Here is a 20,045-nt window from a genome sequence, read left to right as displayed (position 1 = left end):
AACTATACACTGTTAGAAAAGAAAAGAAAAAAGAAACACTTTGGTAAACAGACTTCAGATCTTCAAATGCTGCACTTTTCAACTTAATTATCAATAGCAATGTCCAATAAGATAGGCACTTCCAAGTCATGGTGTGTCACAGAAGGAACAAGTCTGGGGTCAAATTTTTGGTAATTTTCTTATTATGTGTTTTTAGATTTCTTATACATTCAGTTCCTTGCAAGTTTGTTTTTTGTTTTTCTCTTCATATTATCTTGGGTAAAATTCCTTATTCAGGTTTATGAAGTCTGTTCATATCGCCTTGGAACAAAGAAAATAAATAAATTATGAAGTAGATTTGGTTGTCAAACCAAGGTCTGACACCTGACTCTGTGAAACCATGTACACCTGCCCTCTGAGAACTGAGCTGAGCTCTGGCACTGTGTCAGAACTTTCCTATTCTCAAGAACCCATGTTTATAATCCTTCCTCTTGGAAGCATTATAAACTGATGGGAGCACCCATTCAGAGCTTCCCACCAACTAGTCTGTGGATGCTTGTTGATAACTGGATATTGTTCTTCACAGAGACTCAGCACTCATAGATGAAACTATCTGCCATCTTGCTGAGTTTCATTTTCTCATTAAATATCTCCTGAAACCTAATATTCTGCTTTGGAGTGAAGTAGTTCTTCCAATCACCAACAGCACCTAAGAAAGCAAGAACAGAACGAACAGTGAAGTGAACAATATGTGGAGCAGAAAATTATTTTAAAGCAGCCTAGTTTTGTTAATGTTGCAGTTGGCACAGATATTAATATATACTTAATCATGGTCACTGTGGTAGGTCAGGTTCAGAATTGTTCTGATGAGACTCTGGTGGAAAGATCTGGATCATATCCATGAAGGTTGATGAACCATCATCCTCAGAGCTGATTAGTGCCAGCAACACAAGTGGTGGAGGAAGAACAGCAGCTTTCCAAGGTGGACTTAGAGCTCCTGATGATCTGGGCAGAGGGACATCTTGCCACGCCTTAGTTGAATGTAATTAAAGGTCTCTGCCTGGGTTTTTTTCACAGACAGTAGAAGAAATTGTAGAATCACAGAGTGGTTTGGGTTGGAAAAGACCTTATAGATCATCCGTTTCCATCCCCCTGCTGTGGGCAGAGATGCCTTCCATTATCCCAGGTTGCTCAGAGCCTCATCCATCCTGACCTTGGACACTGCCAGGGATCCAGGGGCAGCCACATCTTCTCTGAGCAACCTGTGCCAGGGCCTCCCCACCCTCACAGGGAGGAATTTCTTCCCCATATCCAATCTAAACCTCCTCTCTGTCAGTGTGAAGCCATTCCCCCTTGTCCTGTCACCCCAGGCCCTTGTAAAGACTCTCTCTACTAGACAGTCTTGTAAATAGTCTAAAAATTTATAGATTCATAAAACAGTCTGGGTGGGAAGGGACCTTTACAGGAAATTTTAGTCACCATCTAAACTTATTAAATGAGTGGTAGCCCAAAAGGCACTGACAAAAAAAGATTCCTAGAAAAGTAGCCCAGAATGGCCTGACAAATTAATCCCACCTTTACACCTGCTCCTAATCTCTAGAATTTTTATGGATGAGATGTCCATCTCATCCACTTAAGTGGGCAGTTGAATACTTCTGGGTGGCCGTGGACACTGGTGATCAGAAAAGTGTTTCAACTGTTACCCAGTCCAAGCAAAAAGGAAATTGTTCTGTAAACTGATGCATTTTTATGAGACAATGCTTACAGTTTCCCCCCATGTGCATGCTCTAAAGACTCTGCATCCCAAACCTGACTAACATAATAATCTCATTTTCTGACTAAAATAGCATTCAGTCCTAAAGGACAGGAAAAGAGAGCCCGAAGCATAATATATACATATAATTCTTCTGTAAACTGGTTAAAACTATCTAAACATCTGGGATTAGCATAGGAACCACTTACTACTTGGAAGTGAAAATCTTGGGATTTTTCAACATTTTCATCATATCTATCAAAGCTCACTGACTGAGAAAAATGCATCTCTTTTTTTTGTTGTTTCTTCTTTATTGACAGATTGTATGTTTTCATTTGTTTCTGCTGACTGGTAAAACCATTGTGAATTAACGGAAGGTAACATTTCTCTGTTTATTAACTGAAACAACTCTTAGCTTTAAACTGTCAATTGTTGTTCAAAAATTAACTAAATCAAAATAATTTTTAAAAAATGGTGGGTTTGATTGACTTGTTATCCAAACCTGTGGAAGCTTCTGAAATGCCAGGAGCAAGAAAACAGCTCCTGAGGGTATTTTAAAATCACATCTGAGATAAGAACTGTGGAAAATTTTCCAGGGTTTGGAAGTTACCTATGACCATTCTTTTGTTGTTGTTGTTGTCGTCAGCATATTCCTTCTTCAGGAATATTTCAGTAAGATAAGGGGTGATAAGAGCAGTCTCATTCAGAAGGAATGTGTCTGGCTCTTTCTTATTCTAGTCAACTAAGTGACCTTGGCAGGTGATATCAGAGAGACATATTGTAAAACACTGAGGTGGTCAACTTCTAGATTAAAAAAAAAGGCAGATAAAGAATATTGCTGGGTGAGCTTGCCTTTTGGCTCAACAGCTCCCACAGAGCAATATTGGTCAGGCTATAGTTCAGACTCCTCTGTCCTTCTCTAGTACAAGTCTGAATTTGCAGCCAGAAAAGGTAGGAAGTGATTTTTAAGAGGGCTTCAGATCAAAGAATCTTGTCATCACCTCCCAGGGCTGACCCAAAGACTCCAGGAAAGACCTGCACTGCAGTCTTTGTCTGGATTCCCACTGCTTCTCCCGTGTTAGGCACAAAAGACTTTACCTTTTCGGAAAATCAGCTTCCTGTTGGATGTCAGAGCACACACGGTGTGACTGGGATCGCTGTTCTCCTTTTCTGTGTCATTCTTCATCTCTGAGAACGAGGACTTCTTGCAGATGTCTTGGATATCATTGTCACTGACATTTAAACTCAGGAACAGAGTAATTTTCTTTACAACCTTAGGGAGATCCTGAGGTATAAGAAAAATACAGCTTTTATGTTTCTGGGCTGATTATCAGATTTTTAGCTGATTTGAAAATGATCCCTTTTATTACAAAATGAGTTTGTCACACATTTATTTGCTTTCAAGCAAAGCATTGGATTGTGCAGATGAAGGTACAGTAAACCTGCTTCCCCTCTTAGCCATACTCACAGAAATTAATAAATACAGAGTATGTCATATCACACACAGTCACATTGTCAATTTTATCTCCCACTTCAGATAAAATGTTCTCCTGTCTCTCAGAATTATTTCCCTGGAAATAGAAGACTACTCAAAGCCCAGCTCCAAGTAGCTTATTTCATTGGACGTGATGTATCTAGAGATCTAACAAGTGACTCAGCGTCCAAAATGGCTTGTTTATATTCCTAGTAGTTGAATTTTTTTCCCCCAAAAAATGAACAAACCTATTTTCATAAAGACACTAGAAAATGCTTTCTCTTCACCTGAAAATTCATTCTCTGAAAGCTAAGGTATGTTGATATTTTACTTTCTCTTTTTTAAGAATAGTGAAGTTTTTCCCTCACCATCCAGCCTCTAATTTTCTTTTTTATTGGGAATACAAGTCCCAAATGTGAGTAGTTCTGTTGTCTTACATCACTTTTTGAAAATTGCATCTGAAATGTCAAACATAGCAAATTAATGTGTGATCCTCAATAAATGACCTTGGTTGGTCTTTCCATAGGACAAAAAAGGGGAACATAAAACTCTGCCTGAGCTTGAGGAAAAATGTCTGAGTCCCATTCCTGCATCTAAGAAATGCAACTCTCACAAGATTTCATATTTATATAGCTTGTGTAATCCAAATTAGTTAACACTAAATTCCATGCAAATAAAAAATATGCCCAAAGATACATATTCACATTTTCCTTCTTTCTCCTTTTTCCTTATGACTTCCTCTTTGATGTTTTAATGATGCTCATTTGCAAGTAATGACTATTTGCACCAAGAGCAGAGAGTATATTTACCTTCTTCATGTCTTCATAGAACAAAAAGAGGATGTTTTTCTCATCTTCATGTTCTTCCCAGCTTAGGAAATGATCAAACCAGGATCCACAGACAACTGAAAGGAAAACCCATGTAAAAGAGATCCAGAAAACCTTTATTCATAAATAACTGTGATGCTACCTCACACATTTAGGGGAATAATTTGTATCTGTAATGCACTAAAACACAGGCAGCTCTTTGTGTCAAGTGATGCAAATTTACAAAAGTAATTTCCAAAGAGTTTTCCATTCTTGTTGGAATTTGTTTTCATACCAGATACTATTCTGAGATATGATTCTGTAGTGGAAGCAGGCTCCAGGTCTAAGGAAAGGCCAGTAATGAAGTAAAATGTACCGGCCTAACAAGATGTGAACATCTCAGATGACTGACTGCATGTCTGTGGTCACAGAGATTTGATCACCTCAGCAGGAGATGAAATGAGCAGGCTGGCAAATGGAGCACACAGTTGTTACCTCTCTTTCATCCCAGCAGAAGGGAATGTGTATAATTTTTAAATGCTGAAGAAGAATTACTTAAAGAACTCATGCAAATGCCTCATTCAGCCAGTGACACAGATAGAAGAGTTTGTAGCCGATTTCTTTTGTCTGAATGCTCCATTTGCTGAGCCATGGGAACACAGCTAAATTTCATCTTTCTTTTAAAAACCAAAATTCTGACCTCTCAATTTCAAAGGCAAGATGAAAACCTCTTGCAGGGCAATGAGAAGAGGCCTAAACAGAGAAAGCTCAGCAAGCATTCTCCAGAACTGTGACTTTGCTTTGTAACCACCACAACCAGAAAATTCTAATCTTGTAATGGGCATCATTTTGGTCACAAACTGTGAGTTGTAATTAAGTATAAATTACAATTAATAGCTACAATTAAGCTGAATGCTCCAGTCTGCAGCCATCTCCAGCACACAAAGCAGTTTCTAAGTGCAAGGCATGTGTGCTCCACAGTGTGCAATTAAACCCTGCTCCCCTGGCCACCTACTCTGGGGACGTGGTCAGTGATAGCACAGTCCTGGTGACTTCAGAAGAGACTTGGAGACTCCAGGGAATTCATTACAGTTGTCCCGGTGTGGCCTAACCCTTGTTTTGAACTGATATTTGCAAGAGTACTGCAGGATTTGGATCAAGGAGCACAACCTTGAAATGTTTCTACTAGGAGCAAAAAATTACCACCTTTCCCTCCACATCACCTCTTACCTAAATTTCTCATAAGCACTCAGAAAACAGAAGATGGCTAATAATTTATGGGGAAATAGGAGATACTCTTAAAATTTAGTCATTGAAGCACAGAATGCTTCAGATTGGAAGGGACCTTAAAAATAATTTAGTTCCAACTCCCCTGCCATGGGCAGGGACACCTTCCACCAGAGCAGGTTGCTCAGAGCCCCATTCAGCCTGGCCTTGGATAGAAGCCTCTTTCCTTTTTTTTCACTATTCTACGTTCAGAGTTCATACCAAATAAGCCAAGATCCTGCAAATCACTGAAGCATGTGCCTTAGGGCTGCTCTGGACTCAGAACACCACATCTGAGCCAAAGCCTCAAGGAGGCAGTAAACAAATTGACTCCTGGAGTTCTGATGTGAGTCCGTGATGACTGCAACAACACTTTTCTTTTGGGGTTTTCAAGGTGATTAATCATTATTGCTGTTATCATCACTGTGGTGACACATGTCGTCAAAGGAGTAATAAAACACTAAATATGGGAGAGGACAACATGAACAAGGTCCTGTTGCCGGCTGCCATCCCACCACTCCTAAAATATCTCCCTCTTGTCCTTGGTCTTTGGACCCCATTTCTGAGACAGCACATCAGGGAGAGTGTGTGCAGAAGGGCTTTAGGAACATGTTCAGACTCCTTTTTGGGCTGCCCAGGGCTGCCTCCCAGCCTGGAGAAGACACCAGACCTACAGTCGCAACTGTCCCTGCAGGCTGCTACAGTCCCCTCACATGCTCTGTCATCAGCCATGGCCCTGCTCGCCCAGGGCAACAAAGAGCAGCAAAAACCTGCAAAGAGCTGTGCTGGAATGATGCAGCTGCTTCTCAGAATGACTCCTTGCAGGGCTGAAGAGAGCATCCTATTATTTGCTCTTGTTTAGCTTGGCATTAGGATTTATCCCCACCAACCCCATATGAATAAGGAGTTCAATAAGGAGTTTTCACACAGTTCAAATTTCTTAAGTCTTTCTGTGCATAACAAACTAATGTGAACTGCAAAGAGAAAACATTTATCCTTACCGTTGCCTTTTAAGAACATGTCAAAGAAAGCAGTCCAGCTGTCTACAGTGGGAAGGTTTGGGTTATCTCTGTAGTAATGAAACATGGAAACTGCAGTGTCTTTTGGATTTCTGCTGATGTAAATCATCTGTAAATGAAGAAGATGTAGTTATTAATGATAATATCCTCCCTTTATTTTAGAGGAGCTCTGGATGTAAATAGAGCATTGTCATAGGCAGTTTGCAGTGTCTAAACCCTTTCCTTTAGGATTTCTCCTTTGGTGACCATGCCATTAAATTAGAAATCTCTTCTTAGCAAGGAGTCTATAGTGATTAGTAAACAAATCCATGTGGACAGAGGTGTGTTTGCCCTGGCTGGGTAATATTTATGTTTTATGAAAGAGCCTGTGCTAACTTTAACCTTGAGTCAGTATATAATCTCATATATCTCACATATGAAAGCATTTACTAATTAACATTCAAAGGACAGCTGCAAAATGTAAATTTTGGCCTTTCATTCAAATCAGCTTTGTCCCAAAAGTCTGGATCTGAGCAATCCTGAAATTTTTGACTTTGAATATAAAATCTGAGACCTAGAGCTTATTTTTTAAATCTCCCACATTAGCATGGGAGGAACTGGTTTAGTCACTGTCCCTGCTCATCAACAAGATGATCTTTAAGGTCTCTTCCAATCCAGGTGATTCTGTGATTCTATGAACTCAAAACTGTGTTCTGAATCTGCCTCCCTCATCTCATTTCTCCTCTGTTTGCCCAATACCATTATGGGCTCTTCAGAAAGCTCCAGCAGGAGGGTCAGAGTACCTTTAATCCCAGAGGAGCCTGTAAGTAGCCAAGATTTTCTGAGAGTTGGAAATGAGGTCATGAGAACACCCCAATTACTAATGAAAGACTTCTGATCTAAAGATGTTGATGTCCTATTTTGTGTGGTGCCTGGTGTAAAAATCACCCCATGGGAGCAGTGGGGTGGGAGCAGTGGGGCAGCAGCTGAACCCAGTCCCCAGTCTCTCTTGCTGCCTTCAACTGGTGGTCAGCTGTGTCTCCAAAATTCACAGCAAAACAATTCTAAAAACTGTGAATCATTCAAAAATTATTAAGGATCAACAGGACAAAATAGATTCCTAGTAGACTTTCTACATATTTTACTGCTTTGATATAATTTCTGTCTTACCTTGCATTTCTTATTCTTAAAATTTGGAGGCAACATGTTGTAGTCTAAGTGTGTTGGGATGATTCTCTTTGATGAGAGTTTATCCAGCTCCTCCAGTCGGGAAATGTCTCCAAATTCAATGGGAGATGTTATTGTGACTTGAGTATTGTAAAGCTTTGTTATAACTCCTGCAAGCCAGTGAGTGCCTACAGAAGAGGAATTTTAAGTAAACAAAACAAACAAACAAAAAAAGGATGAATATTTATTACTGAAACATGCATTTTCATACGGAAACACCTTGCTAGTGAACAAGTTATATTTCTAATCCTACAAATTCAAGAAACTTTGCATGACTAAATAATCCCATTGGCTCCAAATATATAAACACTGAAAAAAAATAGGGCTATATATGAATTACAATGTAACTCTGAGACAAGCATTACTTTTGGTACCAAAACCATCCCATTATACAAACTGCTGTCAGCTGACAGGTGGCTATATTGTTTTTATAAATTATTTTAGAATAACATGTTTGTTTGGGTTTTTTTTTTCTTACAATAACGTGAGTCTGTATATTTCTGAAAGTATTGATTGAGCTCCCCCTGGGTGTATGCTCCTCTGTCCAAGAGAGGTGGGTGGAGAGAGGATAAGAAATTAACAAATCTACAGCCAAGAGGCATTCAAATAACTTCATACAATTCTTGACTTGCTCATAATTGAATGTAGAAAGTCCCCAAGAAAATCTTTCAAATACAGATTTTGCTTACAGGTAAGGAATATATATTTGTTTTCCATGAAAACACCTGAGATTGTTTTCTACAGAATCAAAATGTTGGGAAATGACCCATATTTCTTGTAATATGAACATTTACTGACAGAATAATACATTCACATACTTAAACATCCTTTCCTGTTTCTTTCACACAGACATTTCCCAAGTAGTTTAAGCAGAGAACATCAAAAACAAAATCAAAACTTCTTGCAATTAACATTGAAAACCAGAACTTACCAGATTTGGGATAGGAAACCAAAAGGACATCATCTTCTCTAGCATCAAAACTATCCAAGGATTTTAAAAGCTCTGGAGAAGATCTGGTGGTAAAGGGAATCCCCTTAAATGTGTGTAGGAGCTCTGTCTTGCCGGAGCTGGACATGGTTGCTTAAGTCTTGGATTCCTGCAAATCAGATAACAGGGACAGGAGGAAGATTTAAATGTCACTTCTTAGTCAGGTGGCTGGAAGTGATAAATTGAGACTGAGCAGCACAAACCTCATGCTTATATACTTTACTGCAATGCCCTATCAGATATTGATTTTTTTTTTTTTCAGGTAGTTGATAAAGGCAACTGAAATATTAGAGCTAACTTAATAAATAATCAAAATGAGTCATGAGAAATGCATCCCATTTGTCATTTATTGGCTCTCCAGATAAAGAAATGAAGTAATGGTCAAAATGGAATTGTGAAAAATAATGACAATTAACATTACATTAAAATATGCTTAATATGGTTCATCTATAAGTTATATTTTGTTGGAAAATATTCTTACCTTCCAAGAAAAAGCTGCATCTTAAAATAATGTTTATTATTAGAGAAACAGTCTTATTTCATGTGAATGAAATTTTTTTGTTTGTTTCATTTTATCAACTATACAACAGCTTGAAATTTCAAAAATGCAAATTAATTCAAAGTGCTTGAATCTTGTGAGGCACAATCATTTTTTAAGATGTTATATGTCTCTATAAGAAGAGTATAAGCAACAAAAATCCCAAAATGAAAATAGATATTTAAATAGATGTATTATATAGATATTTAATGTTGCTTTTCATCCCTTGTGTTTTGTGACTATAAGTGGTTGAAGATTTTTAAACCTTTCCACAGAATATGCAGATTTATCAATAAAAAAGTCACTTTCAGGAAAGAGCCAGTTCTCCATTATCTGTTTTCAAATGTTTGGGTTTGGTTTTTTTTTTATTTGAATCTGTGGAAATTATCATTAATATTTTTCAAACAGAAAACTTCACTTTTGTTTAATGTGACCTTAAGCAAAGTGAATGTATCACAGTAAAATAAATAGCTCAGTTATGAACTAAAACATTTTTGAATGTTTAGTATTTTCAATTTTCCTTTCAATGGCCACAAATTAATTTACTCTTTTTTTACATTCTTTTCTTCAAAACTCCAGTGGCTTCACTATTCCTATTGAAAGATTCCTCCAATATATTCAGCCAAGGCCCTTCAATATCTTCAACTCAAAAACCTCCTTGGAAATAATGGTTTAAAATTAAGCAATGCTTGGGGAATTTTCCAGCTTTACCAATGTTCTTTTTTTATCATAAATAACAACTTGGGTTTCGTCAGAGGAGCTGATTCCCAGTTGTACTCCCATGAGCCCTGGTGAGAAGTTAATAAATAGACATATCCTTCCAATAAACACCTGAGCAGCCAGGATTGCTCACAAGAAGTAAGGACCACTTACCAGCTTCTGTGCTTGCATATTTCTAATCCAATCTCCACAAAAGCCAGCGATGTAAAGTTGATTTCCCCACGCCCCCCCCCCCCCCCCCCCCCCCCCCCCCCCTCCCCCCCCCCCCCCCGCCCCTTTCCTTTCTCAACCTCAAAGAGAAGAGATCTTCTCACTTGTAAAGTTGTCCTTAAACATTTATCACCTGCAAAACATGACCTGTGCCATCAGTAAACTATGAATTCCACTCCTACAGGGCCAGGTGGGGTTGAAAATCATGAAAAATACACTCTGGAAAGATGTTCCCTATTGCTAAGGATGAGACGTGATGGGGAATCTTTCCAGGGAGTCAGTGGGGTTACAAGAAACACTTGGATACTGGTGCTCAGGTAGGAATTAGGGAGTCTCCCAGAGAAGCTCAACCCTCAACATTTTCCTTCTGACTCCAGGCTGAACACCTAAGCCACTGCTTCGTACCTTAAGGTGTGAATACTCAAAAATCTTTCTCTGTCAGCAGATTTCACTTTAGTTACTTCAGGTATACAAATTATGTCCAAAGGCATAAAAAACCCTGTTCCTGTGTTGTTCTGAATGTGCATATTAATCTGAATGTGCAGAGAGAGAGATTTCCAACATTGATTTTGCGAGTCATCATTCCAGTTACAGGCACGTAACACAAGCTAGTAAAACTTTACTGCCTTGACCTGGCAGAAGTAATCTCACTGTAAAATGTTTTGCATATTTACCATGCTAATTCTCTTTCATTTCCTCCTGCATTCCTGCTATGTTTTGAATCAGCGCATTTGCCTCATCTAATGACTTGGACTTGAATTAATCACTCACAACAGAAACTGCTAAGGTGTAAAACAGAAGAAATACAGTAGCCAGGAAAATTCCTGTTCTTTTAGCTCATTTCAGTTGCTTTTTGTAGTAGCTTATCTTTTAAGTGTGTGTAATGACAATCCAGGAGAAATTAAACTGAAATTTTTCCTACCCAAATGCTACCTATACTTGGAAAATAAGGCCTAACCCTGCAAGGGAACACTATCCTGAATTGCAACAACTTAAGGAACAAGAGAATATTTGGCACCTTGCGGGAAAAAGCTATTATTAAAGCCATGCTAACTACATTGCCATAAAATACATTATTATAGCTACATTATACAAAGAGAGCACAGGTTTAAAGAAGACTGTGCCAAACCCTCCATCCAAGTTTGATTTTCTTCTTTATTAATGTATATGTATGTGTGTGTGTGTATATATATATAAACATGTATATATAGACACACCAGAACTGCAGTACCTATTGCCTGATCTCTGCACCAGGCTCTGAGGAGCTTTTCCCACCACCAAGTTCTCCTTGTTCTGGTCTCTGCTGTCCATACTGATGGAGTGCACACGTTGCCAGCAGGTTTCACAGGTATTTTCTTTCTGGGGAGCAGTGCCAAACCTGGATTTTGGGGATTCTTCATGATTTGAGACAAACGTAGCTAGGCACCTGGATACTGCTTCAGTCCAGCTCCTCCTGTCTCCATGTCTGACTTACCTTCTCCCATCTATATCCTTGTCCGGTGAGAAATTTATTTTTTAATGACTTTAAAATTTTGACTGTTCTGTTCCTGCCTCTGCCCTGCAAGTTCCAATTCAGATCCCCCCCCCCCCCCCCCCCCCCCCCCCCTCTCTTTCTTTGACTCCAAACAAACAACCCCCCCCCCCCCCCCCCCCATCCTCTTCTCTGCTTGATAAAAGCCAGCACCATGTACATCTCCTTCAGCTGAAAATTTCTCAGCTGAGGCCAGTCTGTTCCCCTCCAAACCCCTCTCAGGCAGCATGTACTAAAAAGATATTGTGATATTGTGGAAATATGCAGGCAAAGCCCCGTGTTGTTTGCACAGGTGAAAATTTGGGTGTACATCCACAGAGTTCTGAGTGGTTTTAGCTAGCACTTTCAATCATCAGGTTCCTCCTTTTTTTGAAATGTCCTAAAGCTGTTAAATATTTCAGTGTTGTGGTAATGAATGAGTGGTAAAGCTGATGGGGCCAAGAACTGAAATGCTTCCAGTTCATCATTGCTCCAGGTCTCATGAACCCGCATGCCCCTAAATGACAAAAGATTTAACTTCACCTGATGCACCTGGGAGTAGAATTTCCCTTGAAGGGTTTCAGTGAAATCCCTTATTTTAATGTTACAAATGAAATGTCTTGTCTAAGTTTATGGCTATTTAATAGAGACAGCCAGCAAAATGTTGGATGCAGCACAAGTGCTCAGAGCGTTTGGGAAGTTAGGGCACCTCAGTGTCTGGATGCTGACAATTTAGGAACCTCATCCTGGGCTTCTGTGTAGTTCTAATGAAACTCAGTTGCAGGATGGGAGTAGGGCTGCCTACAACACATCAAGACTCTGCCTTAGTGTACTCTGAGCTAGTCCCAGCTATCAGGGTGTGTGATTTAATCAAGGCTGCTTTACTGAAATGGGCTGTACTGGATCCTTGTACAACTTCCAATTTCCAATAGCAGTTCTCTTCCTGGTAGAGCTTCCCTGCAGCATCTGAGTGCTCTCAGAGAAGCCTTCCCTCATTAACCTGTATCTCAGCCCTAATGAAGAGCTATGAGTTGACAACTCTGATTTCAGAAGTCTCTGACTCGACAGGCACTGCTGTCTGAGGCAGCTGTGCCTGTACTTAGCTAATGCTCTGGAGGAAGCCAGCCCTGTGTTCTTGGTTGTGTTTATGGCATGGCAGATGATAAAGTTCCCTGACCTCCCTACATCCCTCTTAGCACAAATCATTGTCCATGGACATTTATTTCGTGTCTCACGCACAACTGATACAGCTAGTTAAAGCTAATCACAACAGTGCCACTGCTGCCAGCAGAGCCCTGCCCCGGCAGAGGGTGGCAGGTCAGTGCCACCTCTGAGCTCACCACTATCTCCCCAGGTCCTGCCCTGCAGCTGCACATAAGGACACCTCTGGGGCATGAACACACACAGAATGAGGACATGAAGGGGAAGCAGGGGGACAAGAGGGCAGAAAAGGAAATTAAAAAAGGGCAGAAAATGAGGATTTTAACCTACACTGGTCCAAAAAATGATGATGCTGTGCGCATGCAGTGGGGCTAAGCCAGGTAAGCCCTCTCCCTCGTCTGTCAAGGTGGGGTTGCCTAGGGGCATTTTTGGGAATTCAGGGAGAGAGGACAGGCCATGGAGGCCTGATTAATTTTCTGCTTATCTTTATTGGCTAATTGGCACAGGAATGAATTACAAAAACTAATGAGTCACCCTGTAATTGCTGGTGTACAAGCACTTCAAATGGCTCTAGGAACTTCATTGTTGACCTGAAATGGTTTCAACTTCTTTTGATTTGTCAGTGTAACTGGATATAAATATTTTGAAGTACATATGCAATAACAGGCTATTATTAGTTCATCATTGCTCCAGGTCTCATGAACCCATATGTCCCTAAATGACAGAAGATTTAACTTCTATGGGGAGCCAGAAAAATTCCAGAAAGAAAAGCCTTTTGATGTGTGTGTTTTTCAGAGATCAACACCATGTGGACCATCACTACACAAAGCAAAAAGCATTTGCTATCAGACCTATCTTGATGGTCCACACACTGCCTTTAAATTCAGCATCTAGCTGGACACAGCTACATCTTAAGATTATCCCTGATTTCAAGATTCTTTAAGATCTCTCAGTTCCAAGTTATTAGACATGAACTGTAAAATGCTACAGGAAAATCAGGAGGTGATACAGAGCAGCTGGGAAGCACTGGGAAGGAAGTTGACTTTTTCCCAGCCAGCACCAGTACAGCTCAATCTTGCCCAAAACTGTAGCTCCGGGACTGACAAATTAATTCTGAAGTCCAAAAGGAAGTTCTTTGGCAGGTATTTATAACAGCTTTCTGTGATTTGTGATGGGAACAGCAATCAAAACTCAGGCCAGATCCAAACTGGATAAGTGAAACACAAGTTTCCGGTCAATTCTCTGCCTTTGTGTCATTCACTGACTGGGTAATATTCTCAAAGTTTGTATTTCTTCTCTCTTGTTATGAGTTGGGGTTTCTTTTATACATTCTTGTGTTGCATGAACTCTTAGATGTCTTAAACAGGAAAGAGAATTCCTACTGCACACTTGTCCTCTCTGGCAGAGTTGGGATGTAGCTCAGAACAAGGCAAGAACAAATCAGGATTCTCTGCCACACAGTATTTTAGTCTTAATATTGGACAGAGTAAAAAAAAAAAACCAGCTTTTTATGGTTCTAAAGGAAGCTTTCAAACAGATGTTGTACAGCTGTCCAGCCCTTTTCCTGGGATGGAGCACAGCTCATAACTCCTCCCATCATTAGAGGCAGTATTTTGGTTGACTAAAAGGTGCAAATGGCTCCAGAGGCCCTGGAGTGGAACCACAAGTCTAACACACAGTGTAATTTCATCCAGTTTCACCTGATCAGATATCAACAGCCTGTTGCACAGAGCTGTATTTTCCATCTAGTCATGTTTGAAGTCTTCATTTGAAAGGACAAGGAAGTCACTTGGGCTATTCCCTTCCTGGTAGTTAATTATTGTCAGTTATACTCTGTGTCTCACTGCTAATTTAGAAAAGAGATTTTTTCCAAATGGGAACAGTCATGAATCAACCTACCTTGTTTTTTCTATGCCTTTCTGGGAGGTGCTGAAATGTAAATGGCTTAAAAACCATCATTTGTCTTACCTGGATTTTCTGTGCACACTCTCATCCTAAGAGAAAGTATGACAAGATTTACAACATACAGTGCAGAAGACTCAATGGTTCCCAGTCTCTTTGGAATTTATTTCCACCATAACTCTTGCAACAAGCAGGGACAAAGAGGGAGGATGACTGTGGGTTTGGGCAGCAGAATGCCATGAGGAGTGGGCTGCTGGCTGCTGGCTGTCCAGCTCCAGGGGCTAAATGCCTGCTGCTTTCAGAGACGCCAGGTGTGATCAGGATCCTGCTGGGCTAACAGAGCACACAAACCAGGACTGGCACAGTTGGCCTGTGCACTGTCCATGACAGAATTACCCTGGGAATTGCTGCCTGGAGTGTGCCCAAAGAGACTGGAACATGTCCAAAGAAGGACAATGAAGCTGGTGAAGAGCACAAGTCCCATGAGAAGGAGGGAGTAGCCTTTTCTAGTCTGGAGAAAAGGAAGCTCAGGGCAACCTTGGTGCTCTCTGAACACTCATGAAAGGAGGTTGTAGCCAGGTGGGGATCAGTCTCTTCTCCCAGGTAGGAAGTGTCAGGACAAGAGGAAGTGGCCTCAATTTGCAGCAGGGGTGATTTAGATTACATAATAGGAATTTTTTTTTTTTTATGGAACAGGTTGTCAAGTACTAGAAGAGGAACAGGCTGCCAAAGGAGGTGGTGGAGTCAGCATCCCTGGAATGCTCAAAAAACATGTGGATGTGGCACCTGAGGACATGGTTACTGACAAACACGCTGGGTTGATGGTTGGACTTGATGATGTTAGAGGTCCTTTCCATGAATCTAGGAAACAGGCTGATTTTAGGCTAGCTCAGCTCCTCTCTGAGTTGACATGCTCATGGTTGTAATCTGCAGGTTTAACAGCCTTTTTTTTCTGACAAGTGTCTGAAATTGGGAAGGAACATCAAGTTGAATCCAACCAATTAACCCCTTCTGTCTGGTTATTAGATACTGTTTCCATTTATGAATCTACATTTATAGAATACACAAACTCATTTAAACACCAAGTCCAGTAGTTATTGCATGCATTCGAGTTTTTCCCGCAAAAGAGACACCCCAACAAACCCACCCTGTTCACCTCCTGGAGCTCTGGCAGCCTTGGGGCCGTGACCATTCCCTAGGGAGCCTGTTCAGTGCCCCAGCACCCTCAAGGGGAGGAACCTTTTCCTGATATCCACCCTAACCCTCCCCTGACACAGCTCCAGCCGTTCCCTCAGGTCCTATCCCTGGTCACTAGAGAGAAGAAATCAGTGCCAACTTCAGTAAAATAAATGGAGTTAAGATATTGGTGGGGTAACTGCCAGTGCAAGATCTTTCTGAGTGGGTGTTAAGTGCAAAATTTCCACCTAAATAAGAAATAAGAGAACAATCACCCCCAAACCAACCACTGCTCCACCTAGGTCAGTTTTTTGTTTTCATTAGCAATTCCAATTTTTTTCTGCAGCATATACAAGAAAATGTCTAAAGTTCACTGATGCAGAGTGGAGTGTCTTCCGTGTCACCACTAATGAATTATTATTTTCAGCCCTAAAAGTCTTGGGTAAGGCCTCCCACACCTTTGTAACTTTTAGATTATAATTAAGGAGTAATATCTTGTAGGCAACCACATCACAAATGTCATTATGTAACTTAGCTGAAATAATGATCCTTGTTTTACATTATTGAGAAATCAGGATCCAATCCAGATTAACAAGGCTAAAAACCTTTAAAGGCTGCTGGGCCAACATCCACATCAGCCTTTAAATTCATGGATCTACATTAGGACCTTCTAGATGCCATCCAGGTCCCCAGGATTAATATTTCACATTGGCTGTCTCTCTTTTTCCAGAGTTATCTTGCCATAATAAATTGTGTGATTAAGGTGTAATATGGGGTTATCTGTGATTTCTTTTCTTTATTATTCAACATGTTGACTCACTGGCTTTCATGCAGCCAGCTCCAGAAACTTCCATTCACAATAGAAACACCTTATTTACCTGTCTGAATGGATAATTTCTTCAGACACACAACCAGCAAACTTCTGCAAAATTCTCTCTTGCTGTCAGCTCAGTAACAACTTCATGAGTTTGGTGTTTGGGGGTTTATTTCTGAAGAAATGAAAATGCTTCTGAAGTCCAACAGGTTTAATGCAAAATTGAGCTAGTTAGTGCCAGCATTACAAATCTGGAATTCTGGCTGCTTTTCACAAAATTGTCCTCAATTTTCTGCATTTTCAGATCCTTATTTCTTATACTTGTACAATTCTGTTATCATTATTATACAGAGAGAAAGAAAACAGAGCTGGCTGAGGGATAAAAAGAAAAGTTAATGGAAGAGAAAGGACATGCAGTTCATTTCTGCATTTTGGATTGCAGTCAGATTCCTAAAATTATCCTTACAATACAATATAATTAAATACAGACATATCAAAATACATATCAACATATTAAATATTGATATATAAATATCAAAATACAGCCTCATATTTCTTTACAGTTTCAAGTGTATCCAGCATTTTCCCTCTAATCCTTACACCTAATCAAAAAAGGTTTCTTCCTTTCTTGCATAAATGTAACTCTAGGCTTGTTGTCATATTATTGCAAAAGTTCTACGTTGTTGTCTCCTTATCACAAAAGTTTCATACGCTCTTGGTGTGGTTTCATGGGCAGTTCTTCAGAGCACTGACTCAAGTTCCTCATAAAGTACTTATCTGACTCCAGTTCCCAGGCAATCAGCCAACCCACTCTTTTATAACACTCTTCTTCTCATTGCTTACAGCTGTGACCTGTTAAAGTCAGGCCTGTTCCTAATCTGTCATAATTGGCCCAGCTGCAACTCTTTAGGGGTGAGATTACTTTCTGCACTATCTTTATTTTCTTATATTCTATCCCCCCCACATAGGCTCAGTCCTGTGTTTTGTCCTTAGAAAATTGGAAATAATACTGAAATTATTTCGAGCAGTATGTTTAGTGTGGATGGCAGGATCTGGATTTTTCCTTGCTATGTCTGACTGATGGAAAAATAGGTGGGTTTTAGGATACTAATAAAAATATTAAATGTTACCAGTTGCAGTAATGTCACTTTGCAACAATAGTTGATGGCTGAATATAAAATGAAATAATTATGTGCAAGACATCTTTAAATGTATATGCAGAAGTCACACACATCTATGAAAGACATGACTTTAGAACGGGGAAATGAGTATATGAATACATGAAATGAAGCTCTGTAAATGTAATCTGGATTTTCTTTTATTCTGAAAATCAGAGAGATGGTCAAATAAATATTTATGATTTGTGAAAACATCTTACAGAGTTAGTAGGTCTATTTCCTTTACTTAAGCTTGTAAAGCTTAATTTATCCTGATGACAGTGAAGGATCTAGCAGAACAGGTCTGTCCTCATTATCTGGCAGCACAAGCAGTGGCTACATCAGTCTCATCTCATGAAGATGGATTCAAATCTCCAAGCTATTTTTCAATTCTTTTTGATGAAATGTGAAAGAGAAGTGCAGCAGAAAAATGGTGCAGCCAGCCATTATCATGCACCTTAATGCAAAATTAATGCTTATTAATTTTTGAGACATATATCTAGAGGTGTACCTTTTGTGCTGGGCATTTTGCCATCATTTGGCTTTAAGTGAGTAGATAAAACTTTGATTTGAATTAATTTCTAAATAGCCCCTAAGTTATATGTATGGTATTTATTTGCTTAGTGAACAGAGGCCAGTTCTATCATAAAGGCAGATTTCTGCTGACCAGCAACAAACAGTATAACAGACATTCCTTCTTTAATAAATGTATAAAATGTGGTGTGGCAAATATTAGGGTTGAATGCAATTCCTAATCTCTCTGTTTCGAGCTCTGGAATGTGATGGGTCTGGTTTTAGATAACAATAGAAATATCAAGTAATATGAATAAGAAAGTCAATTTAAATTCCTAAATATGTGTTTGTCTTCTGAATCTGAGGAAGTGAAGTTCTGCCTCTGACTGACACTTCTTGCTGCTGTAGAGGCAGAGCAGAGCCAGAGGGTTATTAGAGGATGTAAAATCAGGCACTTCATAGCTGCTACATCTCCTTCACTCAGCACCTCTGAAAGTCCTTGTGCTCTTTCTCATGTGAGGGAGGGAATGAGAGCTGCAAGCCCTAGGGATGTACAATTTGTCTCGAGGTCTTGGAGAAGTGTCCAAGGCCCCAAGGCTAAGTCCCTTTGTCTGTTTATAAATGAGCAGGTGCAGAGTCAGTGAGATCTCCGTGGACATCCACAGCACAAGCAGGCTGTGAGTTTCTCCAGAGAGCAGCTCATGTGCTGTGGGCAGTGAAAGTAGATTAGCCCATCCTATTGTTAGCCAGGAGAACTTCAGATTTCTGATCAGCAGAGAGAGGGAGAAGGATGGTTAAGCCATAGCCCTATTTTGGAAAGATCTTCCATTCCCTTTCCTACACCTGAGACCTTCCCCACCAGCGCATGCAGGATTCCCATTTCAGTAGCTTTCCCCTGTCACTCTCCTGTCCACATCAACCTCAGCCACACCTCTGCTCTTCTCCCTTCTCTTTCTGGTTAGCTGCAGTCCTCATAATCCTCAGCTCTTCTTTTTCCTGTACCCTGTCCAGTAAAAGTACACCGGTATGAATTTCATTATTTAAAAGCTACTTCAAGTTTTGCATAATTGAAGGCATCTGGACCTGACAGCATTTATGACCCTCTCAAACAATACTGACAGAGGCAGCCTGTGGCTTCCTTTATCTGGTTCCTACTTATCACCTCAGTGTTACCCATGTGCAATTTAGATTTGATAACACAACGTAGCCCTTTGGACTATTCAAATCATAGGAAAAAAAGCCTTACCAAAAGCACCTTAAAATGTCTTCCTGCACATATTCAGTGTGGGCATTTTGCACAGAATGTGTCCAGACAGCTTCAGTCTTTTTCAGTGTCACTGTGTTGGTACTGCCCTTAATGTGTAGTGTTAACTATGCAGCAAATGAGAAAATTGTGAATGTCTTAGATTTGAGGATCATTATTAAAACTCTAGAGAATGAGAAACATTGAGAAATGCTTTGTTTCATTTTTCAACCCAGAAAAAACCCTAATTTAAATGACACCATTTTTAGCTTTACTCTATAATCCATTATTATGCAAGCAAACTTCAAGAGAATGAAGGATTTAAAACACTTGGAATTTTTGTCATACACTGAAAATATAAATGATGGTGCTCTGTAGTATAGCTTTATAGGCAGGATGATTTTGTGCTTGAAAAGAACAAGAAGCTTTTAGGACCTAAGTCCTGTAAGATCTTCTGGACGATGATGCAGCTGCTAGCTAGAAGATCAATCACTTGACTTGTATTAGATTGACAGCTATGAATGCTTTTAAAAGCAGAGTCTGGTGGGCTTAGATTGGTATCCTTAAAAGTGAATCATCACACATCAATGTAAGCTTAGGATAATTGCAC

The 20,045-nt window shown here is 39.9% G+C and overlaps 1 protein-coding gene across 1 annotated transcript; it reads right to left on the bottom strand.

Moving 5' to 3' along the window:
• Nucleotides 1-569: 569 nt before the first annotated feature.
• LOC121352106 (sulfotransferase 6B1-like) lies at nt 570-8,579 on the bottom strand. The gene is made up of 6 exons (XM_041464758.1): nt 8,435-8,579; nt 7,447-7,631; nt 6,280-6,406; nt 4,016-4,110; nt 2,831-3,017; nt 570-688 (listed from the first exon to the last, which is right to left on the bottom strand). The coding sequence occupies exons 1-6, from the start codon at nt 8,577-8,579 to the stop codon at nt 570-572; spliced, it is 858 nt and encodes a 285-aa protein (XP_041320692.1).
• Between the last annotated feature and the right edge of the window lie 11,466 nt (nt 8,580-20,045).

The sequence above is a fragment of the Pyrgilauda ruficollis genome, unplaced genomic scaffold (genome assembly GCF_017590135.1).
Source record: "Pyrgilauda ruficollis isolate IOZ18807 unplaced genomic scaffold, ASM1759013v1 scaffold183, whole genome shotgun sequence".
In the NCBI taxonomy this organism is placed as follows: domain Eukaryota; kingdom Metazoa; phylum Chordata; class Aves; order Passeriformes; family Passeridae; genus Pyrgilauda; species Pyrgilauda ruficollis.
Note: the sequence above shows the minus strand (reverse complement) of the source record. Positions and strands in the feature narration are given on the sequence as shown.